Below are 26,542 nucleotides of genomic sequence, written 5' to 3'. Positions count from 1 at the left end.
ACCCCATCTTTGATTTTCATGTCACCAGCCTATGCTGCCAGCCAATGTACATAACAACCAAAGTAGTCATCTTCTGATCTCTGGGTTATTTCCTTGGCTCATTGATTTCAGCACCCAGCTCACTGTCAGTTCTCTCCAACATTACTCTTACCATAACTTTGAGGATCTCAGGATCTGGAGGGATGATGCTTATAATACTCTGACCTTACAGTTTCTTGTCTTTCTTTCCTCCATAGATAGTTTGATTATCTCTCTGTCTCATCTACTTATTCCCATTGCCATTCCTCAGCTCTTGTCATTACCAATATATGCCACCCCTCTAGAATCTCATTTTCAAGCATTTAATTATCAGACTACCAATCCCTATCTTTTCAGCTAACTCTCTCTAGTCCTTTGACTCTCAGTAATCATTATCCATCCCTTAAAATGATTGAATTCTGCCGCCTTTTTGCTGCTCCATTATCTACTTAGTGTTCTCACTTATTGGTCTTTAGCCAGCTTTTAAATTCTGTGATTACATTTTTAACTTTGCCTTTCATCTCGTATGCTCCTCTCTTGCTTCCTCATATTTGCTTGGCAGAATCACAGATCTGCTTAAGTCCACCTTTCTGCCCACTCTCTACCTGTCATGTATCGCTGAACATGGCTGGAGAAAACCCTGACTATACTGTCTGATCTCACTTTAAATTCATGGTCCCTAACCTCAAATGGGTCCTAATGCTACCTGGAATCGTACTGTATTTCCTCTCATCTCCTACTTTCCACAATGAGTATTTCAGACTTCTGCTTTTCTCCTCAGACTCTCAACACCTATCCCCACATCCTCACCTTTGGGTTATATCTTTATAACCCAAAGATATATAGACTTCCAGCTCTGTGTATAGACTTCCAGCTCTGTGTATAGACTTCCAGCTCTGTGTCCACCCACCTATCTGCATCTGTGCCCATGTACCCTGCCTTCTTTCCTGGAGGAACTACCCGTGCCCTCCCCCTTTTCTACCCAAGGCATTACTCTAGTAGTTCAACTTCTCTTTTCTGCACCATTAATTTTTTCTCTCTACTGGATATTTTTTACCAGCATCCAAATTTCCCTCCTCTTAAATATCCTCTCTTGACCTGTCTCTTCCTTCTCTGCCCCATTTTATTTCTTTCATTTTATAACTAAAAAATTACCTCCGTTATCTATACTTGTCTCCAGTTCCTCTTGTCTCATTTTTCTTATACCCACTCAAGGCTTTTGTCCCCTCACACTGCAGAAACTGTTCACATAGAGGTCACCAGTGACTTACACATTCCCAGAGCCTGTAGGCTGGTCCTCATCTTCCTCATCCTACCTACAGCTTTGTAGGAGAGCTGGTCTCTCCCACCTCCTTACCCACTTTCTTGACTTGGCTTGAGAAAAACCACATTTCTCTCATTTTTCTCCTTGTTCATCACTCCTCAGTCTCCGTTACTCCTTAACCTAGGATCATATCATTGGACCTTTCCTTCTTTTTTTTTCCTGTCTACGCTCACTCCCCTATTGGTCCCATTGAATTTCATAGCTTTAACACTGTGTATATGTTGACAATTCAAAATTTATATATCTAGCCGAGACCTTGCCTCTTCATGACAGAATAACTTTCAACTGCCTGTTTCCTATCTCCACTATGATGTCTGAAATGTGTCAGACTTAACATGTCCAAGCTAAAGGTCCTGTCTTTCTCTTCCTCATCTCCCCAACACTGATTCATGTTTTAGTTGATAGCAACTCAGTTTGCTCGACCTAAAAACCTCGGAGTCATCCTAGACTTCTCTTTTCTCAGCACAATAGCCAGAATGATTCTGCTCTAATGTAAATCAAATTATATCACTTCCTATACAAAAACCCTCCAGCAGCTTCAGGAAGGGGATCATCACACACCAGGTCCTATTGTGGGGAGCAGGGGGAGGAGAGATAGCATTAGGAGATATACCTAATGTAAATGATGAATTAATGGGTGTAGCACACCAACATAGCACATGTATACATATGTAACAAACCTGCACGTTGTACACATGTTCCTTAGAACTTAAAGTATTAAAAAGAAAAAAAACCGGCCGGGCGCGGTGGCTCAAGCCTGTAATCCCAGCACTTTGGGAGGCCGAGGCGGGTGGATCACAAGGTCAGGAGATCGAGACCATCCTGGCTAACACAGTGAAACCCCGTCTCTACTAAAAAAATACAAAAAACTAGCCGGGCGTGGTGGCGGGCGCCTGTAGTCCCAGCTACTCGGGAGGCTGAGGCAGGAGAATGGCGTGAACCCGGGGGGCGGAGCTTGCAGTGAGCCGATATCGCGCCACTGCACTCCAGCCTGGGGCACAGAGCAAGACTCCGTCTCAAAAAAAAAAAAAAAAGAAAAAAAACCTAAGTTATCCTAGTGGCCTACGTGGTCTCATTCTCATACCTTGTCTTCTCCTATTTTCCCTTTCATTCACTTTATTCCAGCCACACCAGTCTCCTTTCTCACCCTTAAACACACCAGGATCCTCTTATTTCAAGGCTGTTCTTTCCACCCAGAATATTGTAACTTCACCCTCATCTCCCTAAGTGTTTACTTAAATGTTTTTCACTCAGTCTGGCCATCCCTTTTAAAAATTACAACCCCAACTCTGAAGACTTTATGCTCTGTTTTCTCCAAATCGTGTATTACCGTCTGCTATACCATACAAGAAATGTGTCATCGGTTGCCCCCAGTTGAGTGGGACTAGAGTTTTTGTTTGTTTTGTTAAGTATTGTATCCCTGACACCTAAAGCAGTACCTGGCATATATAGTAGAATGAATGAATGAATGAATAAATGAATGAATATCAGAAATTTGGTTAACAACAGTTATCTTAAGGAGCCTGAGACTTCTGGAGTTGAGGATCCTGGAAGACAGTGATAGAAAGATTGAGTTTCCTTTCCCTTTGATTTGCCCCATTTTCATAAATATTGAAATCATTTTCTTGATCATGCAATTTGATGTTACTATTGATCCATCATTAATTTTGAACTGTTCGGCTTTGGGTTACAAATATCTGTTAAAATTTAGTACAGATTTTCTTTGTTATTCAAGCCTTTGCAGTTCCTCTGTTGAGATAATAAAAATGTGGACATCAAAGGATATTGTATTGTCTGAATCTACTTGGTTCTTGAGTTTTAGATACTGAGAAGTAAGATTTGGGTTACCAAAGGACTTATCTGAAAATTTAATCTGTTCAATTCCTGGGTCTGGATATCAAGAATTTGGATAGCGAGGGATATCTGTAATCATACTTTAAAATTTTAGTTATCGTAGCGTCAGTTTTCTGAAAATTCACTAGAAAATTATAACAACCCTTAGGTGGCAGCAAATCAATGAAAAACATCTGAATCCAGTGCTTAGCATCTGCGTTTCATACTCCTCACCATTAGGGTGTTAAATTTAGAAAGACAGATATCCAGAGGCACAGTATGTGAGGAATTTAGTGTTACTCTCTAGCTCTGTTAGCTAAGTGAGTAATGGGTCTCCTGCTGTGGAGAAAGGTGCGAGCGTACCCAGGGACATGGGGAGAAATTAAAGTAAAAGGGAGTCTGGGAAGTAGTGACAGTGAGGAGAAGCACTCAGAAATTAAGTACTCTAATTGCTTCCTCAGGAATTCCGTCAGAAATCGCTGGACTGGGAGAAGCAACGCTTGATTTATCAGCAACAGGTATCTTCACTGGAGGCACAAAGGAAGGCTCTGGCTGAACAATCAGAGATAATTCAGGTAGGCCTAAGACTTTTTAAAATAATGAGAAGCAGATAGGTTTTGATCAAGTTTGAACTACCTTAATGCAGTGTCCTGGTACCATTTAGCCTCTTTCAGCTTCTCTCCACAAACCCTGCTCTCTTTCTTGTTTAGGCAGCCTCTCCTCCTCAGCATCTAGACCCAGCTCCTCCTTCCCTCCTGCCCTCACACATGCGTGTATTCACTCTCCTGTCCAGGCTCATGTCTTTGTGCCGGCTTGCCGCTTTGCCTCCTTGCTTGTTTCTGACTTGCTCACCCACTCTCTGTCATTGTCTTGCTTACTGAGGCTCTATGCTTGCATCCATGTTCACTGTCCTCATCTTGGTCCCTGGCTTTGTCACCCTCTCTTCCTCTCCTCTCTTTCTTCCTTACTTACCACAATCCCATTCCTCCCTCTGTCTCCTTTTCCATGTCTTTCTGTCTCTTGTTAGGTCTCTCAGCTCTACTATAGTCCGCGCCTTACACTATCCCTATGGTCACTGGGGTGTCTTGGCCGAGGTGCCTCAGCCGGGGAGCTTCAGTTTGTCTGCCCATGCGGACAGATGTGGAGAGAGTCACATGGCAATGGTGTGCACACTAACTAAAAGTGGTGTCTTTGTGGTAACAAAAATACTTATTTTAGAACACTGATAGAAACTTTTCTCTTAATGGCTTGAGCAAAACCAAAAACCAGACACCTACTTTAGGAATATGTCTTGTAAGAACCTATTCAGCTCATTCCTTTTTCAGTTAGAATCAAGAACATAAAGGAAACTAAAAAAAATTACGATCATCTGTTATGTGCTAGACATTGACCCAGTGCTTCTAGACAATTTTTGTGTGTGTTCTCTGTTTAATATTATGATAATCTGTCAAGGTTGGTAGTTATCTTAGTTTTATAGAATGAGGGAACAGACTGGGTAAGTTGAAATAGCTAGAAGGGAGGTTTTTTTGTTTTTTGCTTTTTTTGGCTTTTTGGCTTTTTTAAAATAATCTGCATTTATATGCTGTTTTAAGTCTCAATAATGCATTAACTCTTTGTTCGTCTCCCTGAAATATCAGCTGTCTGATAAACTACCGACAGTGGCTCTGCTGTGAGTAACTTCATTCAAAATGATAGGAAAAGTTCACAACAACTGCAAGGAAGAAATTTATTTTTTAGGCCACAGCAAGCTACGCAGCCAGACAGACCAGTGAAATCATGAGATGTCTAGACCAGTTTTTTTACTTGAATACCAAAGCACTATACAGACCTAATAACTATAAGGTATTGTTTTATATATAATACATGTTTTTTTTTTTCTTAACAACAACAAAAAAATTTGTTGGTTTTCGTGAGATGAGGTCTCGCTACATTGCTCAGGCTGATCTCAAATTCCTGGGCTTCAGCTATCCTCCCACCTTGGCCTCCTAAGTGCTAGGATTACAGGTGTGAGCTACCACACTTGACCAAGATATTGTTATATTCTAGTTGTAGGCTTCAGATTGACAAAAAAACAAATTGAGTCTGAATTTTTACAGTTCTCAATTGTTTATCCATGGAGTATTATTGATTATAGAGTCTCTTTTCACATTACTGTTATTCTATTCCAAATTACTATTGTGATTATTGACTCTACATAATAAAAACTTCATTGTTAGAAAAAATGGGATTTTTACTTCCTGTAATTCAGCTACGGCTAGAGTAAGAAGTCTTTCAACAGCCAACATTTGTTTTCCTACTAAGGCTGTTTGAATTATTCTTCTGATAGTTTTGTTTAACCTAAAACTATCTGATTGTTTAATAAAAATGTTACCTATAAATGTATTTATCTTTCTCCCTTGGCAAACTAAATAAAATTAAATCTTTCCATGATTCAGTATATACCAGTGCTGTATGATCATCATTTTTTTAAACGTCTAAATAAACTTATCTATATCCATTAACGAGCATTAATAGTTGTCATCTTGTAAATCTTTATTTTAATTGTGGTAAAATACACATAAAATGTTCCACCTTAACCATTTTTAAATGTATAGTATAGTAATGTTAACTATATGTACATTGTACAACAGATCTCTAGAACTTTTTTATCTTGTCAAACTGAAACTCTATACCATTCACTACTTCTTATTTTTGGGTGGAATATTACAGAGCAAATCATAGATATCATCTTATTTCCAAACAGGTAAGGACTTAAAAAATAACTACAATATATCAGTATCACATTAATAGAATAATAACTTCTTAATATAACTTAATATCCAGTCTGTTCACATTTCCCCAGTTGTCCAAAAAACTATCTTTTTACAATCGGATGTTTGAGTCAGAATCCTGTCAAGGTTGATATATTGCATTTGGTTGAAGTGTGGGTCACCATTGAATAATAGCAGTGGAAAACCTGGGAGACTAAGTGGATATTAACCTACCCTTCATTAAAAAAAAATCTTTGTATAATTTTTTTCTTGTATGTTTTTAACATCTAAAAGTATAATTCAGAAACAACTTCTCATTCTTTGACATATATTTGCTTGAATTCATTTCTTTTAATAAGCTATTAAAATTACATAATACATGCTTATTTTAGAAAAATGAGAAAATGCAGATAAAATGAGAAATAAATAAATCACCCATAATTCTACCGTTTAGAGATTTACCATGAATAAAATTTTGGTATAAATTTCTTCTGACTTTGTGTATGCTTACATACAGTGTGCAATACATTCATGTACTTTTGGTAGGAAAAACCTATATGCACTGTGAATGGGAAGGGAGAGGTAGTTGCAAACTTTAAAAAATACTGACAATAGCAAAGTGTTGATAATTTTTGAAGTTGTGTGATAGGGGTTCATCTTACTCTCTCTATATTTGTGTATGCTTGAAATTTTCCATGAAGTAATAACTTTAAAATATATAGAATGCTTACTATGTGATCAGGTACTATGCTAAGCACTTCACAGCTTTAAAATTTTTCCTTTTTTAAATATGATATGTCAACAAATTTGTAGTCATAATGATTACATAGAAGTCCACCCTATCGTCAAACGTATGATGACATTTGTAACCAGTCCCTTACTGTAGAACATTTAGTTTTTTACTTTTCACTTTTGTAAATAGTGCTTAGATTAACATCCTTATATAAACATTTAGAAATATTTATTTTCTTAGGAAATGGACCTTGAATTGGATTTGCTGTATAAGAGTACATTCAAATATTTTAATATACATTGCCAAAGTTTTCTCCAATGATGGATTGATAGACTTTCTTTAGTAGTATGTGAGAATATCCATTTCCTCATATTTTCCCTACATTAAACACTATTATTTCTTTTGACTTTCCCCACTTTTAGGCTTGTCTTTGCTAATCTTATAGGTGAAAAAAAATGATATCATTGTTTTAATATATATTGTTGTAATATGAGTGAGGTTGAGCACTTTTTTCGTCTGTTTATGGCCATCTTCATTTTTCATAAATTATTTGTGTCCTTTATTCGCCTTTCTTTTAGGATTTTTTAAAAAAATCTTATTTTATTTTCTTTTTTGAGACAGAGTCTCTGTTGTCCAGCCTGGAGTGCAGTGGCCTGATCTTGGCTGACTGCAATCTCTGCCTTCCGGGTTCAAGCAGTTCTCCTGCCTCAGACTCCTGAGTAGCTGGGATTACAGGTGCTCGCCACCACGCTCAGCTAATTTTTGTATTTTCAGTAGAGGCGGGGTTTCACCTCGTTGACCAGGCTGGTCTTGAACTCCAGACCTCAAGTGATCTGCCCGTCTCGGCCTCCCAAAGTGTTAGCATCACACCTGGCCAGATGTTTATATTTTACTATTCTGAAAGAGCTCTTCATACACTTAAGTATGAAGATTAAGCCCTTTGCTATTATGTTACAGTTGTGTGTGTGTACTCAATTTACCTTAATTTTTTTGTAGAAATACAATTGTTTTATAAACAGTTAATTAGAATTACTTAATTCTATCAATTTTTTCTTCAGCGTTTCTATCTTTGATATCATACTATAAAGTCTTACCTAAGTCAAATTTCTTCTAATGCTTTATCATTTCTTTTTAATGCATTTTATCTAAAAATTATTTTAGTGTAAAGTATTTGATAAGGATCTAAATTTGTTTTTTAAATGGTTATATAATTTACTGAGTATAACATTTTCAGGAACAAAATGATTCTAAAATTCATATGGAATGATAAATGAATGATACTAGCCAACTTTTTTTTTTTTTTTTGAGGTGGATTTTCGCTCTTGTTGCCCAGGCTGGAGTGCAATGGCGCAATCTTGGCTCGCTGCAACCTCTGCCTCCCAGATTCAAACAATCCACCTCCTCAGCATCCCAAGTAGCTAGGATTACAGGCATGCACCACCATGCCCAGCTGATTTTGTGTTTTTAGTAGAGACGAGGTTTTACTATCCTAGTCAGGCTTGTCTCGAACTCGTGACCTCAAGTGATCCACCCGCCTCAGCCTCCCAAAGTGCTGGGATTATAGGTGTGAGCCACCGCGCCTGGCCGCCAACATTTTTTAAAAAAGAGTAATGGGGGATGTTTGTTCTATCAAATATTAAAATGTATTTTATTTAAAAGTACAGTTGTTAAACTATAATGCTAGATGTAATAACAGAATGGTGGTTATATAGTATAAGAAAAGGATCAGTACAGTCTAAAACCAAGGTCATTTATGTTTAGAAGGCAACAAATTGCCTGCTACTTTTTCTGTTGCCTACATAATGCAAAGGAAATGTTTAAGGAAAACTTAGTGAACATTAGGAACATTTGAAAAAAATTAAAATATTAAGCCAACATAAAATATAAAATATTTAGCTGATAAACAGTATGTGAAAAAAGTAGAGGTTGCTCTATATGTTTTCCTTTTGAAATGCTTAGATGAGCTGTAAGATATTCTTCAAGTTAATTTTAAATCCACTGTTAATTATATGTATATAAATGTATTTATAAGTATATATGTTATATTTTTAAAAGCATCCTTTTGCTGTCACAACTTTTGAAGAAAAAAATGACCCTAACTCAAATGTTAATCTGTTGTCTTGGTAGAAATATCAGAGTTAATTGAATTGACTTAGACTTACTGTTTAAAAGTTCGTAGTAGCATAGACACAGCAGTGATAACAGGATCTTAGTGGGAGCTGTGTTTGTTAGCAGGCTCTTTAGGCTGCTCTCTAGTGGAAATGCTGCAAGGCTGTGGCCTGCACTGGCGCATTTGGAGTTGACAGTGATGGGGAGCTTAGTAAGGGATTGATGCTTACAATGGCCATACCTTTATACTGGGATTCTTTGGAAAATAAAAAGCCCTGTTGCTTCATATCACATTGTTCATAGTAATCTCACTATCTGGGAGAGTCCTTTTCTTGAAGCACCAGGAAGTACCTATCACACATCCAGAAGAGGATTTGAATTCAACCCCCAGTCCCCAATTTCTTCTCCACTCTCCTTCACCCTTTAGCTGCCCACACTGGCCATTTGTTTCAGTTTCAATTTCAGTCTCCCTGATGTAAATTGCCTTCTTGATTGCTTCTTTTAACCACCTCTGCTGTGATTTGTATTGTTGAAATAACTCTCTACCCACTCCAATAGAATGCTAAATATTAGATTAATAAGAGGAATGCCTGTTTCTGGCTCAAAGAATTAGTGGTTACTGCAAAAAAAAAAAAAAAAAAAAAAAAAAGTTTAACAATATGCCAACCTTAAAATACCTCTAAAGCCAGATAATTATCAGAAATAATCATTATTTTATAAGTATTTTAAATACTTATTTTTAATAATTATTAAAAATAATACTTTCTTAGTATTGATGAGGTATTCTTGAGATTATTGTAATGCTAATAGATATTGGTGAGTCACATGTAATTTAAAATTTTCTACTAGTCACATTAAAAAGTAAAAAGGTGAAATTAATTTTAATAACGCAATATATCAAATATTATAACAGTTACTTTACATTTTTTTAACTGAGTCTTTGAAATCTTTAACTGAATTTGTGTTTTACAGTTAAGAGCACATCTCTATTCAGATTAGCCACAGTTTAGTTGTGCAGTAGCCGCATGTGGGTGACTGCGATGGTAGTGCAACCCTAGTGTATTCTAGGCAATGAAAATTTAGAGTTTGTACTTGAGTTGATTATGTACTTTTCACTATGCTTAAAAAAAAAACTGTATTTTTGTGTGAGCAAAATAGTAAATCAGTGAAAGAAAGTTATGTTCTTCATTCTTCAAAACTGAGAAGTTTATTAGTATTTAGCAAATCTAGAATCACTGGTTAAAGTATACCTTGGTTTGACTATTAGTTTATTTTATCAATACTGAGTTTAAGATCACAGATTTGAGTTGATAGTATTAGGTAACTCTTGCAGTATTAGGAAGATAGTGTTTTGCAATTATGTATTATCTGAGTGCCCATTTGGGCAGTGGGTTTCTAGCTGTGTTTTGCTAAGACCCAGGGCTGCTGTACAGATTAAGGGTAGGACTAAGGGACGTTTCAGCAAGCTGAGCTCTAACCCTTTTCTCCTTCTCACCCTCACCCATTCTCTGCATTTATTTATTCTGCACAAGAAACCTTTCCTCTTTGAAAAAAAAGTTTATATTATATTTAAAAGTTTGGAGACAGTTCTATGCTTAGCAATTGTTCTAGTGAATCTAAACCTAAATGTTGATGTTCTTCCTTTATACCATTGTAGGAATCTGGTTTAAAAAAAAAGGCTCTTTGCACTGAAATCTTGATCAGTAATTTATACAAACAGTATTTGTCTGTCTCTTCACCTCTCTTCTACCCTCTCTCTGGCTTATGGGAAGTTTTTAGCATCTACTTTATTTGACTGCAGTATACAGTACAGGATTTGGACCTGTACTGCAAATAATAAAATCTTTAAATCTGCAACAGATAGACTTCCTAGAGATATTTCTACTTGTATTTCTAAAATAAAATTGTGTGCTTTTACCTTTAGAAATATTTAGAATAAGGGAAGTTTACTTCCACAGATTATTTATATTCATCTTCAGTGTGTAGATGAAGTACCAGCCAGGATGCTGGATTAAAACTTGTAAATACTAAAAAGTTTGGAGCTAAAACCCAATACTGCTGGGATGCATAGCCTAAAACATAGTAGTCAGTGGATATATCATTGAGAGAAACCAATTTGAGATGCACTATATTTGTCTACCTCTTTTAACTCAGGAAGTGTCCAAAAACTGATGACAGAACCAGTCTCTCCTCCCTTATAAGCACCTTTTCCTCCAATAAACAAAAATCCACAATTTCCCCATTTCTCTGAATTTAAAGAGCATTTTATGGTTACTTTGACTAATCTAAATATGAATGTTTATAATGTTAAAACAGAATAATTACAACATGCTCCAGGTGGCGGGGGCGGGGGGCGGAATTTAAACTACAAATTTAGTGATTTTGAAATCTAATTTCTAAACTTCCATCAGAAATATAATAATGCATTATAGCTCCTATTTCCTATGTTTTAAATAGGAAATAATTCCAGCCAGGTTGCAGTTGAATTTCTGTGTAAGTAGGTAGAATACTGTAGCATCTCTTCTCCTGAGGAATCCCTTTACTTTATCCATTCTTTTCTATTTATTTATTTCTTTGAGACAGGTTCTCACTTTGTCACACAGGCTGAAGCGCAGTGGTATGATCTTGGCTCACTGCAACTTCCGCTTCCTGGGTTCGAGTGATCCTCTCATGCCACCATGCTTGGGTAGTTTTTGTATTTTTTGTTTCTTTATTTTGAGACCGAGTCTCATTCTGTCACCAGGCTGTAGTGCAGTGGCGCAATCTCGGCTCACTGCAACCTCCGACTCCCTGGTTCAAGTGATTCTACTGCCCCAGCCTCCCAAGTGGCTGGGATTACAGCCACGCGCCACCACGCCCAGCTAATTTTTGTATTTTGATGGGGTTTCACTATGTTTGCCAGGATGGTCTCGATCTTCTGACCTTGTGATCCACCTGCCTCAGCGTCCCAAAGTGCTGGGATTACAGGCGTGATCCACGCACCCGGCCAATTTTTGATAAAGACAGGGTTTCGCCATGTTTCCAGGCTGATCTCCAACTCCTGAGCTCAAACGATCTGCCCGCCTCAGCCTCCCACAGTGTTAGGCTTACAGGCATGAGCCACCATGCCCAGCCTCTCAATTCTTTTTTACCCCTTCTCAATGTATATATATTTTAGTGAGCCAGTGCTTTATGCTTCTATGGAAATAATAGTTTCATTTTAGTCTTATTCATTGATTATTTTATAATTTCCCTTTTACCTATTGATTGATAGTCTGTGTTTCTAGGCTCAGCTCGCCAATCGGAAACAGAAATTAGAGTCTGTGGAACTTTCCAGCCAATCAGAAATTCAACACTTAAGCAGTAAACTGGAGCGGGCCAATGACACTATCTGTGCCAATGAGTTGGAAATAGAGCGCCTCACCATGAGGGTCAATGACTTGGTTGGAACCAGTATGACTGTCCTGCAGGAGCAGCAGCAAAAAGAAGAAAAACTGAGGGAATCTGAAAAACTATTAGAGGTCTGTTTTAAAATCACTGTAATTGGGGGAAGCGTGTGTATGTGTGTTTTAAGAGAGTGTTATTAAGCTAGAACTAGGTTCTACAATCTATACTTTCTTCCCTGCTTTATAAATGATGGATCACATATTGATAGTTTTGTTAATATTGTGACTGTTACATAACTTATAGTCTGACTTCCTGGCTTCTTATGAAATAGAAAAATTGTAATAATAGCTGGCTTAGAAATTTCTGGGTATTTTACAGGTTCTGCAGGAAGAAAAAAGAATAGAAGGAAAATTACAATCATATTTGACTTTTTCGCAGGCTCTGCAGGAAGAAAAGAGAGAATTAAGGGCAGCTCTTCAGTCTCAAGAAAATCTCATCCATGAGGGAAGAATGCAAAAGGAGAAGTTACAAGAAAAAGTAAAGGCAACTGACACTCAACATGCTGTAGAAGCTATAAGGTAAATTTAATCTTAAATATTATTCATCTTAGCCACTTAATGGCTAGGCATTAAGCACTAGGCTTATTTTTATTTTTATTTTATTTTCAGATAGTCTCCTTCTGTTGCCCAGACTGGAGTGCAGTGGTACAATCTCAGCTCACTGCAACCTCCACCTCTCAGGTTCAAGCGATTCTTCAGCCTCAGCCTCCCAAGTAGTTGGGACTACAGGTGCACGCCACCATACCTGGCTAGTATTTTGTATTTTTAGAGATGGCCATTCATCATATTGGCTAGGCTGGTCTTGAACTCCTGACCTCAGGTGATCTGCCCACCTTGGCCTCCCAAAGTGTTGGGATTACAGGTGTGAGCTGCCACGCCCGTCCAAGCACTGGTTTTAATATTGCCTATTCATAATTTTATGTTTGATCGTATTGTGGATTTTCTTAATTGGCTTTAACTTCTGAGTTAGGTTTTTAAAGTGTTATAAAATTTTGTGTGGTTAATTTTCTTCTGCCACCAGTTTGGATCCCTAACAGAGACTCTCATGTTTAGAAAGTTAGAAGCCAAGGTCAGTTTGCATGCTTGGGGAAAATCCAAACATGCAGGGAATTGTCATTCACATCTCCTGGAGGCCTCACTTTCTTGGTGGAGTAGGTCGTGATTAGTAGCTGCTTATCAATAATAGCAGCCAGCCATTGGGCTAACCCTCTTGCTTGATGTAAGTCTGGTGCACATTTTTATTTTTGCCAGAATTCTCCTGTAACTTTTCAGTTTTTTTGGTACAGGGTTTCAAGTGTCACTGAAGTGATTTTGCCATTTTGTCTTTTTCCCTTGAAAAATAGGCCAAATCCCAGTTAAGAAGGGAGTAAATTGCTGCTTTTATAACTTTTAGCATCTCTTGACTGTCTTTCCTCTCCCAATATTCTTTTTATAAAGCAGGGGACAAACTGAAGAGTTCCAAAGAGTTTATCAAAAATGGTTGGGAAACACAAACTAGATGTGCATTGTTTGTGTTTGCAGAGATAAAGGCCTTAACAGTCATCCTATGTCTTTCCATAGGCTACGGGAAGAATCTCTGGCAGAAAAGAAGTACACCTCTCAAGGGCAGGAGGACTTAGACAGTGTGCTCTCGCAGTTGAATTTTACCCATACTAGTGAGGAACTTCTGCAGGCAGAGGTGACTCGTCTTGAAGGCAGGTACATAATTATACACACATTTCAAAAATTTCAAGTTGTTAAAATGAATTTTTGATCATCATATTGATAAAGTAAATGAATATAATAGTCACAGTGAAAAAAATAAGATTTTTTTCTAGCATCCACAAACGGCCTGAGTTCTTATTTCTTTTTTTTTTTTTTTGAAATGGAGTCCCACTCTTTCACCCAGGCTGGAGTGCAATGGCACGATCTTGGCTCACTGCAACCTCTGCCTCCCGGTTCAAGCGATTCTTCCTCCCCAGCCTTCCAAGTAGCTGAGATTACAAGCGTGCACCACCACGCCTGGCTAATTTTTGTATTTTTGTAGAGACAGGGTTTCACCATGTTGGCCAGGCTGGTCTTGAACTCCTGACTTCAGGTGATCTACCCGCCTCAGCGTCCCAAAGTGCTGAGATTACAGGTGTGAGCCACCACACCCTGCCCTAAGTTCTTATTTCATTGAGAAGACAGCAGCAATTAAAGGAGAACTTCTTAATCTTTCTGTCATCAAAACTACCAGTCTTCCCACACCTGTGCCTTTCTGCACTTCTAAGACCAACTACTCCACTTGTGTCCTTTTTCTGTAGTTATATCCTTTCTTTTCTACATCATCAAGTTCTTTCTCTCCGCTGAATTATATCCACTGGTATAAAATATGCTATAACGTCACCCATCTGGGGGAAAAACCATCCCTTAATCCTATATCTCCGTCAAGTTACTTCCACATTTCTGTACTTCTCTTTAAGACCAAATTCTTCAAAAGAATTGTCTGTACTGACTCTACTTCTTTACCTTTCACCTGTTTAGCAGCCCTTCACTTAGGTTGTCCTCCCTGCCACCTTGGAAGCAGGGTAGGAAGGGGTAACAGTTGACACATGGTGATCCTCCTTTTTGTTCTGCTGTGGTGTTGTTACTTCGTTGGGCGTTAATTGAATCCTGACTAATGCTATACCATACCTACCTAAACTCTTGTCATTGTCATACTTATAATTTTTTTTTTGGTTTTTCGTACCTCTCAACTTTTTGATTGGGAAGAGTGTGATATTTTGTTTTAAACACATGACTCATGATCATTTGTACACTGGCATTTTCTGTATGTAAAAGATAAAATTACTTTTAACATGAACTATTAACCTTTAGGCAAACAACAAGAGAAATATCATTTTACACTTTTTAAGTTATCTTTAAGTAATACATTTTTTGTTTTTACATTTATTTCTGGTTTTGGAAACCAGTATTTTCTTTTATCTACATGTTAAATGCACAAACATACATACACACACATATTTTCTGCTTTATTCCTTTTGGAATACTTGGAGTACTTGAGATAATCTTTGTTATCATTGAAGTATATGTGTACTCTTCCATTTGACTAAAATTAAGTTTATTATTTTTGACATTGGGACAACAATTTACATTTTTATCACAGTTTTTTTATTGATTGGCTTTTTAGTAATATTTAAATGAGTGATGTGATGTTTAAGATATTGGCTGGATATCTTTTGGACATCAAGAATGTAAATTATATAGTCCAATTTATAGGTTTCGGGCTTTTGGTTTTGTTTTAAATATGGGATCTTATTTTTGTCATACAGTTTGGAATCTGTGAGTGCAACATGTAAACAGCTGAGTCAAGAACTAATGGAAAAATATGAAGAATTAAAGAGGATGGAAGCACATAACAATGAATACAGAGCAGAGATTAAGAAGGTAAAAATATGCATACCTAGGATTGCAAAATTGTATGTGTTTATGGACCGAGCTGTGGGTTTGGAGATTATAGGGGTTATTTTTAATGAGAGAAAAATGTAGTTCAAGGGGCCACTTGATATTTAGGAGTGGAAGAGTACATGGAATGTGCATAGGGAAAGTGCCTTCTTTCTCTGGCATCCCCCTGATGCCCAATAAATATTTTTAAGATAATTGAAGGCTGTTCCCTTTGAACTTAAAAACTTTATTTTAAACATGTCTTAATGAAAGGTTTTCTAAAAGACATACACTTAGTGTTTGCAAAAAAATATGAACTGTCATTTAATATTTTCTTATTGCCTAAACATAGTATTTATGGATTGTCTCCTGTGCTATGATGTGGTTGGTATCCTTGTCAGCTATTGAGGTATGCAGAGCTGTTTGTGTCTATATGAGTGGGTCCTAACTGTCCTATTTGTTGTTTTGTATTTTTTGTTACTTCTTGAAGATTACTTCTAGCTCATTTCTTCCTCTTGTTCTTTCTGTTTGTTATCCTGTGGACCAAGATACCATATGAGCAAAACTTTTAGATTCACAACTAAAAAAAAGAATGAAGGTCACAAGTACTGTCCTCTAAATAGTGTGCATGGACCTTGATTCTGGTCCTCAGCACTTGAATAACCCATCTCTCCCTGTTTTGAGGTATAATAAATGATTGTAGGTATAACCACCTGACCTTCAGTACAGATATGCAACTTGGTAAATTGCTAATTTTTCTGCAGATTTAATTCAGGAGAAATTTAACGTCTTGAGATAAGGTAAGCTTTTATTTTATTAGCTGGTAACATATTATTCTATCTAAATGCTTTCTCTTTTGGTGCTTTCTTTTCTGCTTTCTTTATAGTTGAAAGAACAGATTTTACAGGGTGAACAAAGTTACAGTTCTGCACTAGAAGGAATGAAGATGGAAATCTCCCATCTAACTCAGGAGTTACATCAGCGAGATATCTCTATTGCTTCCACCAAAGGTTCTTCCTCAGACATGGAAAAGCGACTCAAAGCAGAGATGCAAAAGGCAGAAGAAAAAGCAGTAGAGCATAAGGTGAAGCCCGAACAAAAACTTTTTTAAATTTGAAATTTGTTTTAAAGATGGAATTGATTAAAGACATAATTTTCGTAATATTTAATTCAGTGAATTTTTATTAAATACCTGCTTTGAGCTGAGGGTATGCTGATTAACAGAGAGTTTAGTGAGGGTGGTGCAGAGGTGAGAGTAGACACAGACAAGTAAAGTGACTATATCAGTGGTGTATGATGAGAGTCACTAGAGATCACAAGCAGCCTGAATCTAGACCACTCGCTGCAAAGGCCTTCCAGAAGGTGTGATAGCAAAGCTAAGTTAGGAGCGAGCTGGGTGAGGAGAAGGAAAAGTATTTCAGGCACAGGAAAATACAGAGGTCTCTAAGAGATAGTAGAACACGCTTGCTGTGGTTGAAACTAGAGTACACGTGGGATGAGTGGAAGGTATGAGACTGGAAAGCAGGGACTGGCTGCTGAAAGGCTCTATTAGCCACATAAAGGAGTTATACTGTGACCTTGAGGTCAGTAGGGAATGGCCACAAGCAGGAGTAAAATTCAGTGGTCTTTAAATGGAGAATAAGCAGGGAGACAGAGCACCCAGATGCTGTTACAGTGGTAAGATGGTGGCCTGAGCAGTGGGTAAGGGAGGGAGAGAGAAATGGATGAATTCTGGAGATACTGGGCTGGTAAAAATGACTGGGCATTGTATTTGATTGGCAGGGAGGGTGAGGTAGGCAGAGTTAAGAAATGGTGTTCCACAGGATTTAAGCTTAGGCAACTGATGGAAAGTGACGCTCTTTAATTAAATAGAGAAAAGACAGGGATCTAGTTTGGCGAAGGATGATGAATTTGTGTGAAAAGTACACAGACTGGGGAAACTGGTGGAGAGGACTTTGGTTTAACACATTTGTTTGGAATAAAGGCTGGAATTTTGTGTGGATAATAGTCATTTCCACAGAGGGCCTGGAGTTAAAGATTAAAATCAGGATTAGGTATTTAGCTGTGGCTGTCCTTTCTTCATGGTGACATTTGAAACCCCCTGAGAGACTTAATGATTATAGTGAGAATGCATAGCATAAAAAGAGAAGTGACTGAAACCAAACTTAGGATACTTCTCATTTAGCGTATAAAAGATGTTGGAATGAAGCTTAAAAAAAGGGAGCAGTGAGGAGGAAAATCAGATAGTTTTTGCCAAGCCAAGGAAAGAAGGAATATTTTCTTTTTTTTTTTTTTTTTTTGAGACGGAGTCTCACTCTGTCGCCCAGGCTGGAGTGCAGTGGCGCAATCTCGGCTCACTGCGAGCTCCGCCCCCTGGGTTCACACCATTCTCCTGCCTCAGCCTCCCGAGTAGCTGGGACTACAGGCGCCTGCCACCACTCCCGGCTAATTTTTTTTTTTTGTATTTTTAGTAGAGACGGGGTTTCACCGTGTTAGCCAGGATGGTCTCGATCTCCTGACCTCGTGATCCGCCCATCTCGGCCTCCCAAAGTGCTGGGTGAGCCACCGTGCCTGGCCAGAAGGAATATTTTCAAATGGGAATGGTTAAGCACAAAAGCTAAGGAGAATGAGAACTGAAAATAAGTTATTATTTTGTGAATAAAGTACAATTCCATGTGACGTTGTAGGTAGACGCCAAGTTGGAGGAGTCCAACACAGGAGAATGGGTAGGGATTTAAGGGATTTACCAGTGAATTGAAACTTTGCTGCTTTATCACCTGATTTATCCTATTAGAATGATATCTTCATCCCATTCCTGTTCATTCACCTTAATAACACCTTATAAGTCTTTTTAGAAAGTCCATATATATATATATGTATATTTATATATGTTTATATATAAATGAAGAATATGACTTAGCCTAATGAAAACTCCATGTGGAAAATTTTGTAAGATGCATTTGATTTACATGTTATATTTATTTTTTTCTGCTTTCCCCTTTTCAGGAGATTTTGGATCAGCTGGAGTCACTCAAATTAGAAAATCGTCATCTTTCTGAAATGGTGATGAAATTCGAATTGGGTTTACATGAGGTACATAAATAGAAACTTAAGTTTTTCTACTATCCATGCCTTAAAAAAAATTACTTTGTAAATATTAACATTATAAACAGAGAGTTAAGATCAACTTAGATCCTTTTGCAGAAATTTTCTCAAGGAAATGAAGGCAAAATGCTGGAAGTGAGCAAAATATGACTCTCCACTCCAGCAGCAGGAAGGGTTTTTGTTTGTTTGTTTGTTTTTTTGAGACGGGGTTTTGCTCTTGTTACCCAGGCTGGAGGGCAATGGCGTGATCTTGGCTCAACCTCCACCTCCCGGGTTCAAGCGATGCTCCTGCCTTAGCCTCCTGAGTAACTGGGATTACAGGCAAGCGCCACCACACCCGACTGATTTTGTATTTTCAGTAGAGACGGGGTTTCTCCATATTGGTCAGGCTGGTCTCGAACTCCCGACCTCAGGTGATCTGCCCGCCTCAGCCTCCCAAAGTGCTGGGATTACAGGCGTGAGCCACCATGCCCGGCCACAAAGGTTTTTTTTATATTATGTATGTGATAAAATATACCTACAGTCTGTGTTCTTAGTTGGAAGAATGTATATGAAGGACTTAGCATAGTACCTGGCACTTGGTAAGTATGCAATACATGCTAGATGGTGGTATTTTTATTATTATCGTTATTGATTATTATGTTTATGTTATCTTTTTAGAAAGTATATTGTCTTTAAAATAATTTAGCTTTAATTTTTTTTCTGCAAGATATTCACATAGTAAAATATTTTAGAATCTTTTATATTCAAGAACTTTTAGTAGGTGCTATAATGAACACAGGATGAATAAGATAGCATTCTTGCCTTTAAGAGAGATTTTGGATCAGCTGCAATCACTCAAATTACTCTAGCCTTTAAGAGACTAGAGTAACCTAGTAGCAAGGGTAAGAAATGCATACAAGCTTCTGTGAAACCAGAGAGAACATGATTAGCCAACAGTGAGTTACAGTATAGATGCTCTTTTAACTATTTTGTTACAAAGTTCCTATAATTTGTGAAATGACTCATCTATTCTGACCCATCTTTTCTTGGTGTAGGTCAAATGTCTGAAAATTGTATAATTGCTTTTTTCCTGGATTTCCAGAGAGTATTCCTCCAAAAAGATACATAATTCCAAGGTGCTCCCTGTTTGCTCTGAAAAGTTCTAATTTCACAATCCAGGATTGTGGATACTGGGGTGGAAGAATGTGCAAAAGACTATTGTAGAGTACCTTATTTCAGATGGAAAAACGGGGGACTATTTTTGTAATCTTTCAGAAGGGTAAGATTCTCCAAACATCATGAAGTCATAGAGGATTTTACAACATAAAAGTGTGAAGTTTCTGGAAGGTAAAAGGCCCTATTAAAAAAGGCTAATAGGGAGAAAACAATTTATAATCAGACAAAAGGTTAATGTAAATTATTAATACATAAAAATTCCCTACAAAGATAATAAGGAAAAGATAATCCAGTAGAAAAATAGGCAAAGGATGTAAATAGATACCTCACAGAATTAATATAAATATCTAGTAAATAAAGAAAACTGTTCAACTTCTCTAATAAAACAAAATAAATAGACATTCTTTTACTAATTGGTTTGATAATAACCTTTAAAAACTAATATATAGCCAATGTTAGAAAGATGTAAGGAAACAGATTGATTGCACTGTCAATGAGAAAGTGAATTGATATGGCCTTTCTAGAGGACAGCTTAGCAATATCCATCAAATGCGTAAATACGTATAGCCTCTAAATTCCTGGGTCGTGTGTGTTTCTGATTTTGATAGTCATTGCTGAATTGTTTTCAGAATGGTGTTATCTTTTTACATTCCCTTAGAATCCATTCTCTAGGAGCAAATGTGCATAAAATGGTCATTGCAGTATTGTTTGCAATGTCCAAAATTTTGAAATAAACTAAATATTTATTTCAGTGGTTAATTTGTGATTTTATGAATATTACGCTATCATGGAAGGTGGCAGGTGAAAACACTCATCTAATCTTGCTGTATCCTCAAATCCCTCTAAAACTATCATGAAAGGATTTATTTTTAAAGCACAAATCCACAAGGTTGGGAACAATAGGAGAGGAGACAATAGCTAAACATTTTATAAGGGGGAAGATGGGAAGGAAGGAAGGGAGGGAGGGAACTTGATATCCCCTAATAAAGCCAATATTAAGCTAGTAGTGGAGAACTCTAAGAACTAAACTGATTTACACCACAGAATTCTGTAAAGGCTTAGGTTTCGGCAGTACTTGATTGAGAGACTCTTATGCAGTGATTATCTGTTCATATTTAAGAATTGAGAACTCTTGGGGAACTTTAGCCAGACCATGACCAGAGATGCTGTTCAGCTTAATTTCTCCTGAAACTTCCAGCTGTCAATAATAGTGGTAATACTGTTCTTTCTTTACACAGCTAGATGTGTGCTTGCTACTCAGTTTTCATATTACCTTTCATATTCATTTATCTATAGTAATTGTTTATAAAATAATAACTTAGAGAAATTTTTAAAACATACCTGAACAAAGGTAAGCATCATCATTTTTTAATAAGTATGTTTAATGATATCAGACATCAAACTGGTGAAAACCGTGTCAGCAGTTTAAGCTTTCTCTAGGTTTGAAATTACATACAGTGTGAATATGTTGTACATATTATGAAGAATAATTATTAGAAAGTGCCCTTTTGCATTTTACCATGTAGAAAGCTGAAGTTACTTGTACAAATGAATGTTTGGGTTAAATGTCTATTTTAATAAATTACCTAATTAGTAATGAAAGCAACAGCTCTGATAAAATACATTATTTACCATGTTTTAAAAACTGATAATAGTTTCATTTTAACTCATATGTCCTGCAGATGTTCTTCTCTGGTATTTTATCTGGCATTTACAACTTGTTGAAAGATTTTGTAGCTCTTAGTCACTACTTGTACACAGATAGTTCACAGATATATTTTAAAGTTTATGTTTTTGTTAGGAAAATTATATTTGTTAGACCACTCTTGACGAGCTTACTTTCAGAATTTTTTTTTTTTTTTTTGCAGAAAAGACCAGGCTAACCATGGTATTAAACTCCAAGGATTACCATAACTTTGCATAATACTAATTAAAATATTTTGTCATCAGAAAAAAAATCACCCAGACTACCATTTTTTCAAGTAGTGTCTTACCAGGAAACACCTCGAATTGAAAAGCAATCAAATATATGATACCAGATCACAATAGTAATTCCCACTATGTACTTGAATCCTGCCTTATCATGTCCAAATTTATATATGAGTAGATATCAAAGTTGTAGAAAAGTGTTTAATATTAGAGAGTATTTATTTTAAAGTTTCCCTGCCAGCCAGATTTTTTTCTCAGAACTTTTTGTTCAAATTTCTTTCCTTGAACTAGGTCTCTGTTTTCTTCCACTGGTATTCTGGGGCTATTCAACCTTCACCTTCTTGCAGAAGAAACATGGCCGCTATTTTCCTTCTTTTTCCCTGTTTCTGATTCACTCTTACAACTTTCCTCCATCCTGGTTCCATCCTTCCTCCACCTCCTTGGAATTCCTTGTCACACAAGGAAGCCCATTGTGGTTCTAGCGTTCTACCAGCATTTACTTGAAGAATTCTTTATCTCTGTTAGTCTTAGAGGCCTAAAAACAAATCTTCACTTTTTCTAAATTAAAGCCATAGATTAACTACTTACAACTAAAAAATACTGAAATTTCCAACCAGCATTATCACAGATCACAAGTATTCTTGTACAGATTAAATGACTCTAGTATTCTTTTTTATTAGGCAAAAGAGATTTCACTAGCAGATCTCCAGGAGAATTATATTGAGGCATTAAATAAATTAGTGTCTGAAAATCAACAACTACAGAAAGATTTGATGAATACCAAATCTCAGCTGGAGATTTCTACTCAGATGTGCAAAAAACAAAATGACAGGATCTTTAAACCAACACACAGCAGAACAACTGAGTTCAAGAATACAGAGTTCAAGTAAAATTTCTTGAAAGTTTATTTAAAATGTGTATTGGTACAATATAATTCTCATTTCTTTGAGAATAATTTCTGACTTACAGAAATTAAATCTTCATCAAAGGACTCCATGTTTAATTCTGAAGTATAGTGTACACAAGTAAAGCCATGATCATGTTAAAAAATGGGTGGGGGAGGTGTATAGCATTTTCATTAAAGCTTTTGTTTTGTACACTCTGGATGTCAGTGTAAACAACATGTGTATTACCTGAGACTTTTCATGCTGCCTTCCACCTCTTCAACCCCATTTGCCCATAAGAAGTAGAATATGGCTTTTTATAAACAGCTTCCTTTGTGTTTTTAGTCAGTTTGTTATAGGCTGTTACCATAAGAAATAAGCATTCAGTGAAAAGCCACCTGGCTTCAGCTCATACTATATGGCTTACATGTTTTCCTACCCAAAGCCTTCGCTGACACGCTCACCTCTACTCCTACACCAGCCCAACCCTCTAGTGAGGTTAGGTGCCTTCTTAGGTGCACAGCACTTCTCCTGTCCCAGCACTAACCACACTAGATTACCTGGCAGCTTGTTTGTCTTTCTTGCTATACCATAAGTGTGTGAGGGCAGGGACCTGGTAGTGGGGATTGGATATTTGGGGCCTGAATGAATGAAAGAACACCTGATCTCAGTAGGTTGCTCATTTTGTAAATTCTAGCCTTATTAATTAGGCTGTTGGCTTAAGCAAATTTCCTACATTTCTGTTGGAGAGAGAAAAGTTGCTACAATTTTTTATTTGTTTTGTTTTCTAATCTACCATCCAGGCCAACCCATGGCCAGCACAGACATGATGGAATAAAGACTGAGCACTACAAAACAGGTCTTCATTCTCCAAGAGGACAAGCGTCGGATAGTATAGACCCCATGTCTAGGGTGCTAAGCCCCCTGAGTCCTCAAATCAGCCCTTGCAGCTCCACCAGGTCTTTGACTTCCTACTCTCTGTGTAAAAGTCACTCTTTGCCTTCAGCGCTAGATACAAATGAAGCCAATTTTTCTGACACTGTGTCTGAGAGTATGAATGACCAAGAAGAGTTTATGTCTTCGGTATGGAAACTTTCTGATCTTATTAATTTGTTAGTTTTTTAGTTTGATTTTATTTTTTATTTTAAGGGTGAAGAGGGTGATTTTTTTTTTCCTTACTGGTTCTTTTATCATAAGTACTCTTCATTATTTTCAGGTATATCCCTGTCATACAGTTTTTGCTTATGAAGAGACTTTCAGCCAAGACTACTTTTCAAAATGTTCTGAAATGTGTTATAGTTATTCATTTGTCTTTAACACTTATTGGAAATTCCCTTCCTGCCCTTTTAAGAGATGCTCAATTTTCTTCTGGAATGGTTAGTTCAAGAAATGTCTCTGGGTGCCAACATAGTCCTGAGGCACAGGCAGTGAAGGAAGAAAAGAGGAGCTGCTGGAAAGGAGAAAGGGAGTTCAGAGGTGGAGGAAGTGTGTGCCTCTGATGTGTGCAGAGCATGGCTTGGGTGTCACAGATGGTGGCCTTCAGAGCAGAATGTGCCTTGGACACCATGCCGGTCCCTTGCTCCTTCCATTGCTGTGCAGCCTGCACCATCTTTTTGCCTTCTGCACCAAAGCACTTGCCATGGGCCCTTCATTTCCTGTCACCAGCTGCAGCCGTATAGCCATGAAAGTGCAGTATTTTTGACTTATTAATGTGCCACCAAATCCATGGAAAGGTTTTCTTTTATTTTTCAAAATAAGTCCTCACTTCACTTTCTTCCTAAGTTTAGCAGCAAAATTATTTTGGCACCAAAACTTTCCCTGGCCTGAACTGATGTGTTAATTTGTATAGACTTTCTCTGTTCCACTTAGTGTGAATATCCATGTGTTTTGCTTCAGAAATATCAATGTGTTTGATTATGGGATGTTCCCTCAGACTCCACTGGGGTAATACAGTTGATCCTCATTATTCACAGATTCTGTATTTGTGAATTTGTCTACTCCCTAAACTTTATAACTCCCAAATCAGTATGTGCAGCACTTCCACAGTCATTCGTGGACATATACAGAGTGGCCAAAAATTTGAGTGCCGACTTGCACAATCTCAGCCAAGGTTGAAGTAGGCAGCACTCGGCCTTCTTGTCCCTGCTTATGCGGAGGTGACCAGAGGGTGGAGATGGATGGGGCAGCGCAGTGTAGGGAAGAAGCTCAGCTCCACGCCAGATAGAGGAATGGGTAGAGTCTGAATCCCAGCCTTGGCACCAGTTAGTGGGGCGGCCTCAGGAGAGTTACCACTTCTGATCCTCATGTCTCTCATGTGAAATAAAAAACACAGAATCCACCAGAATGAGTTGTTCTAGGATTTAGGATTGTACTCTCTGTGTGGGGTGTGTGTATGTGTGTGTGTGTATTTGTTGTATGTGTATATTTCCCTGGGCCAAAAATTCTGTGTTTGCTAATTCAGTGTTCTGGGTGACTTTATAGAACACAACGACTGTTGTTGTGAATGAGTATTGACTGCATATGGCATATGTTCTGTACTACCTTTCTAAAAATCAGAATTCTGAAACATCGCTAGCCTCAAGGGTTTCAGATAAGGGACTGTGGACTGAAAATTTGGAGGAGAAAAAATATTGATTTTAGCTGGCATCTAATTTATTTTTGTTAAATTTTCTGTGCTTTAAAATGAAAGTGACATACTCAGGTTTTTAAAGTGAGTTTGAAATAATAGGCATTAACTATGGAAGGATATATAAGTCTAAACTGAAATGTTCTTCAGACCAATAACTAATATATGATACTTTACATGATTACAACTTGGGTCAGAAAGGGACAGATCTGTGTTAATTTTTACAGAACTTACTGAGTTTTGTTCGTTTATTGCTCTTATTATTAGGATGAAAACCAAAAAAGTCTCTTCAAAGGAAAACAATCACCTTTTAATATTGCTAGTTAGAAAATGTCATGAACAGTGTGTCTTAGAAATATAATATTCTACTTATTTACACATGTCAAAATTTGTCTCTCTTCCAGTGTTCCTTGCCTGTTTCTCCCCTTGGTTCAATAGCTACTAGATTTTTGGAAGAGGAGGAACTGAGGTCTCATCACATTCTAGAGCGCTTGGATGCCCATATTGAAGAACTAAAAAGAGAGAGTGAAAAGACAGTGAGACAATTCACAGCCTTAAAGTAGCCTCTTAAAAAAATCACAATCTTGGAAATAAAAATAAACACCAAAGAGTTACTGTCATTTGAAGTAGCAGCTCTTTAAAAACATGAAGAGATAAAATTATAAAAATGATACATCTAAAGCAGTGGTGAAGAAAGCTGAAAAACCAATACTTTTGATAGGCATTTTCTCTGCACTGGTTTGTTTGAAGGACTTCCTCCAGCGATAAGTTGTGAGAATAAACCACTTTGCTAGACTTTTTTCTCATACGAATATGTATTATCATAAAGTGATACTTATCTTGCTGACTTAAATGTGAATAGCTGTGTACTAATTGAAATAAGGATTTTATGATACATGTTGAAAATAAAGTAACTGCAGGAACTTTCTTTAAGGGAAATGTGTAGAAGCATGGATTTAGGGGTCAAACTTACCTGGATTGATAGACTGGTTTTGCCACTTACCATCCAACTGGGCTGGTTATTTACTAGGCTGGTAGCCCCTCTTAGCCAAGGGGCTGGTGGTGTGTAAAGTCAGGCTGGCAGTGAATAAGCGGGGTAGGCTAAAGAACCTTAGCAAGCAGTCCTCTCTTGCTCAGCACTCATGCAGAGGAGAGAGGCAGGGAAGGCAAGGGACTGGCTTTCATGCGTGGTGCCCATGGAATATCCATTGGAAATAAATCTTCAGCGTCTGCACTGCTGAGG

General features: G+C 37.4%; 1 protein-coding gene across 19 annotated transcripts in view; it reads left to right on the top strand.

The window, feature by feature from the left end:
- CEP63 (centrosomal protein 63) overlaps positions 1–26,232 on the top strand; it is a 71,784-nt gene extending 45,552 nt beyond the window's left edge. For 10 of the 19 annotated variants that reach the window (XM_038002849.2, XM_038002848.2, XM_008009054.3 and 7 more), the window contains 10 exons: positions 3,637–3,750; positions 12,034–12,267; positions 12,572–12,711; positions 13,753–13,890; positions 15,486–15,600; positions 16,484–16,681; positions 18,604–18,690; positions 22,470–22,675; positions 23,477–23,756; positions 25,704–26,232. In XM_038002849.2, coding sequence (XP_037858777.2) covers positions 3,637–3,750; positions 12,034–12,267; positions 12,572–12,711; positions 13,753–13,890; positions 15,486–15,600; positions 16,484–16,681; positions 18,604–18,690; positions 22,470–22,675; positions 23,477–23,756; positions 25,704–25,862 — 1,671 coding nt within the window. In that variant the 3' untranslated portion in view covers positions 25,863–26,232. The remainder of the gene's footprint in view (positions 1–3,636; positions 3,751–12,033; positions 12,268–12,571; positions 12,712–13,752; positions 13,891–15,485; positions 15,601–16,483; positions 16,682–18,603; positions 18,691–22,469; positions 22,676–23,476; positions 23,757–25,703) is intronic. The other 9 variants (XM_038002853.2, XM_038002851.2, XM_008009058.3 and 6 more) reach the window with 3 other exon arrangements.
- The last annotated feature ends 310 nt before the right edge of the window (positions 26,233–26,542 follow it).

This window comes from Chlorocebus sabaeus, chromosome 15 (assembly GCF_047675955.1).
Source record: "Chlorocebus sabaeus isolate Y175 chromosome 15, mChlSab1.0.hap1, whole genome shotgun sequence".
Lineage (NCBI taxonomy): Eukaryota > Metazoa > Chordata > Mammalia > Primates > Cercopithecidae > Chlorocebus > Chlorocebus sabaeus.
Note: the sequence above shows the minus strand (reverse complement) of the source record. Positions and strands in the feature narration are given on the sequence as shown.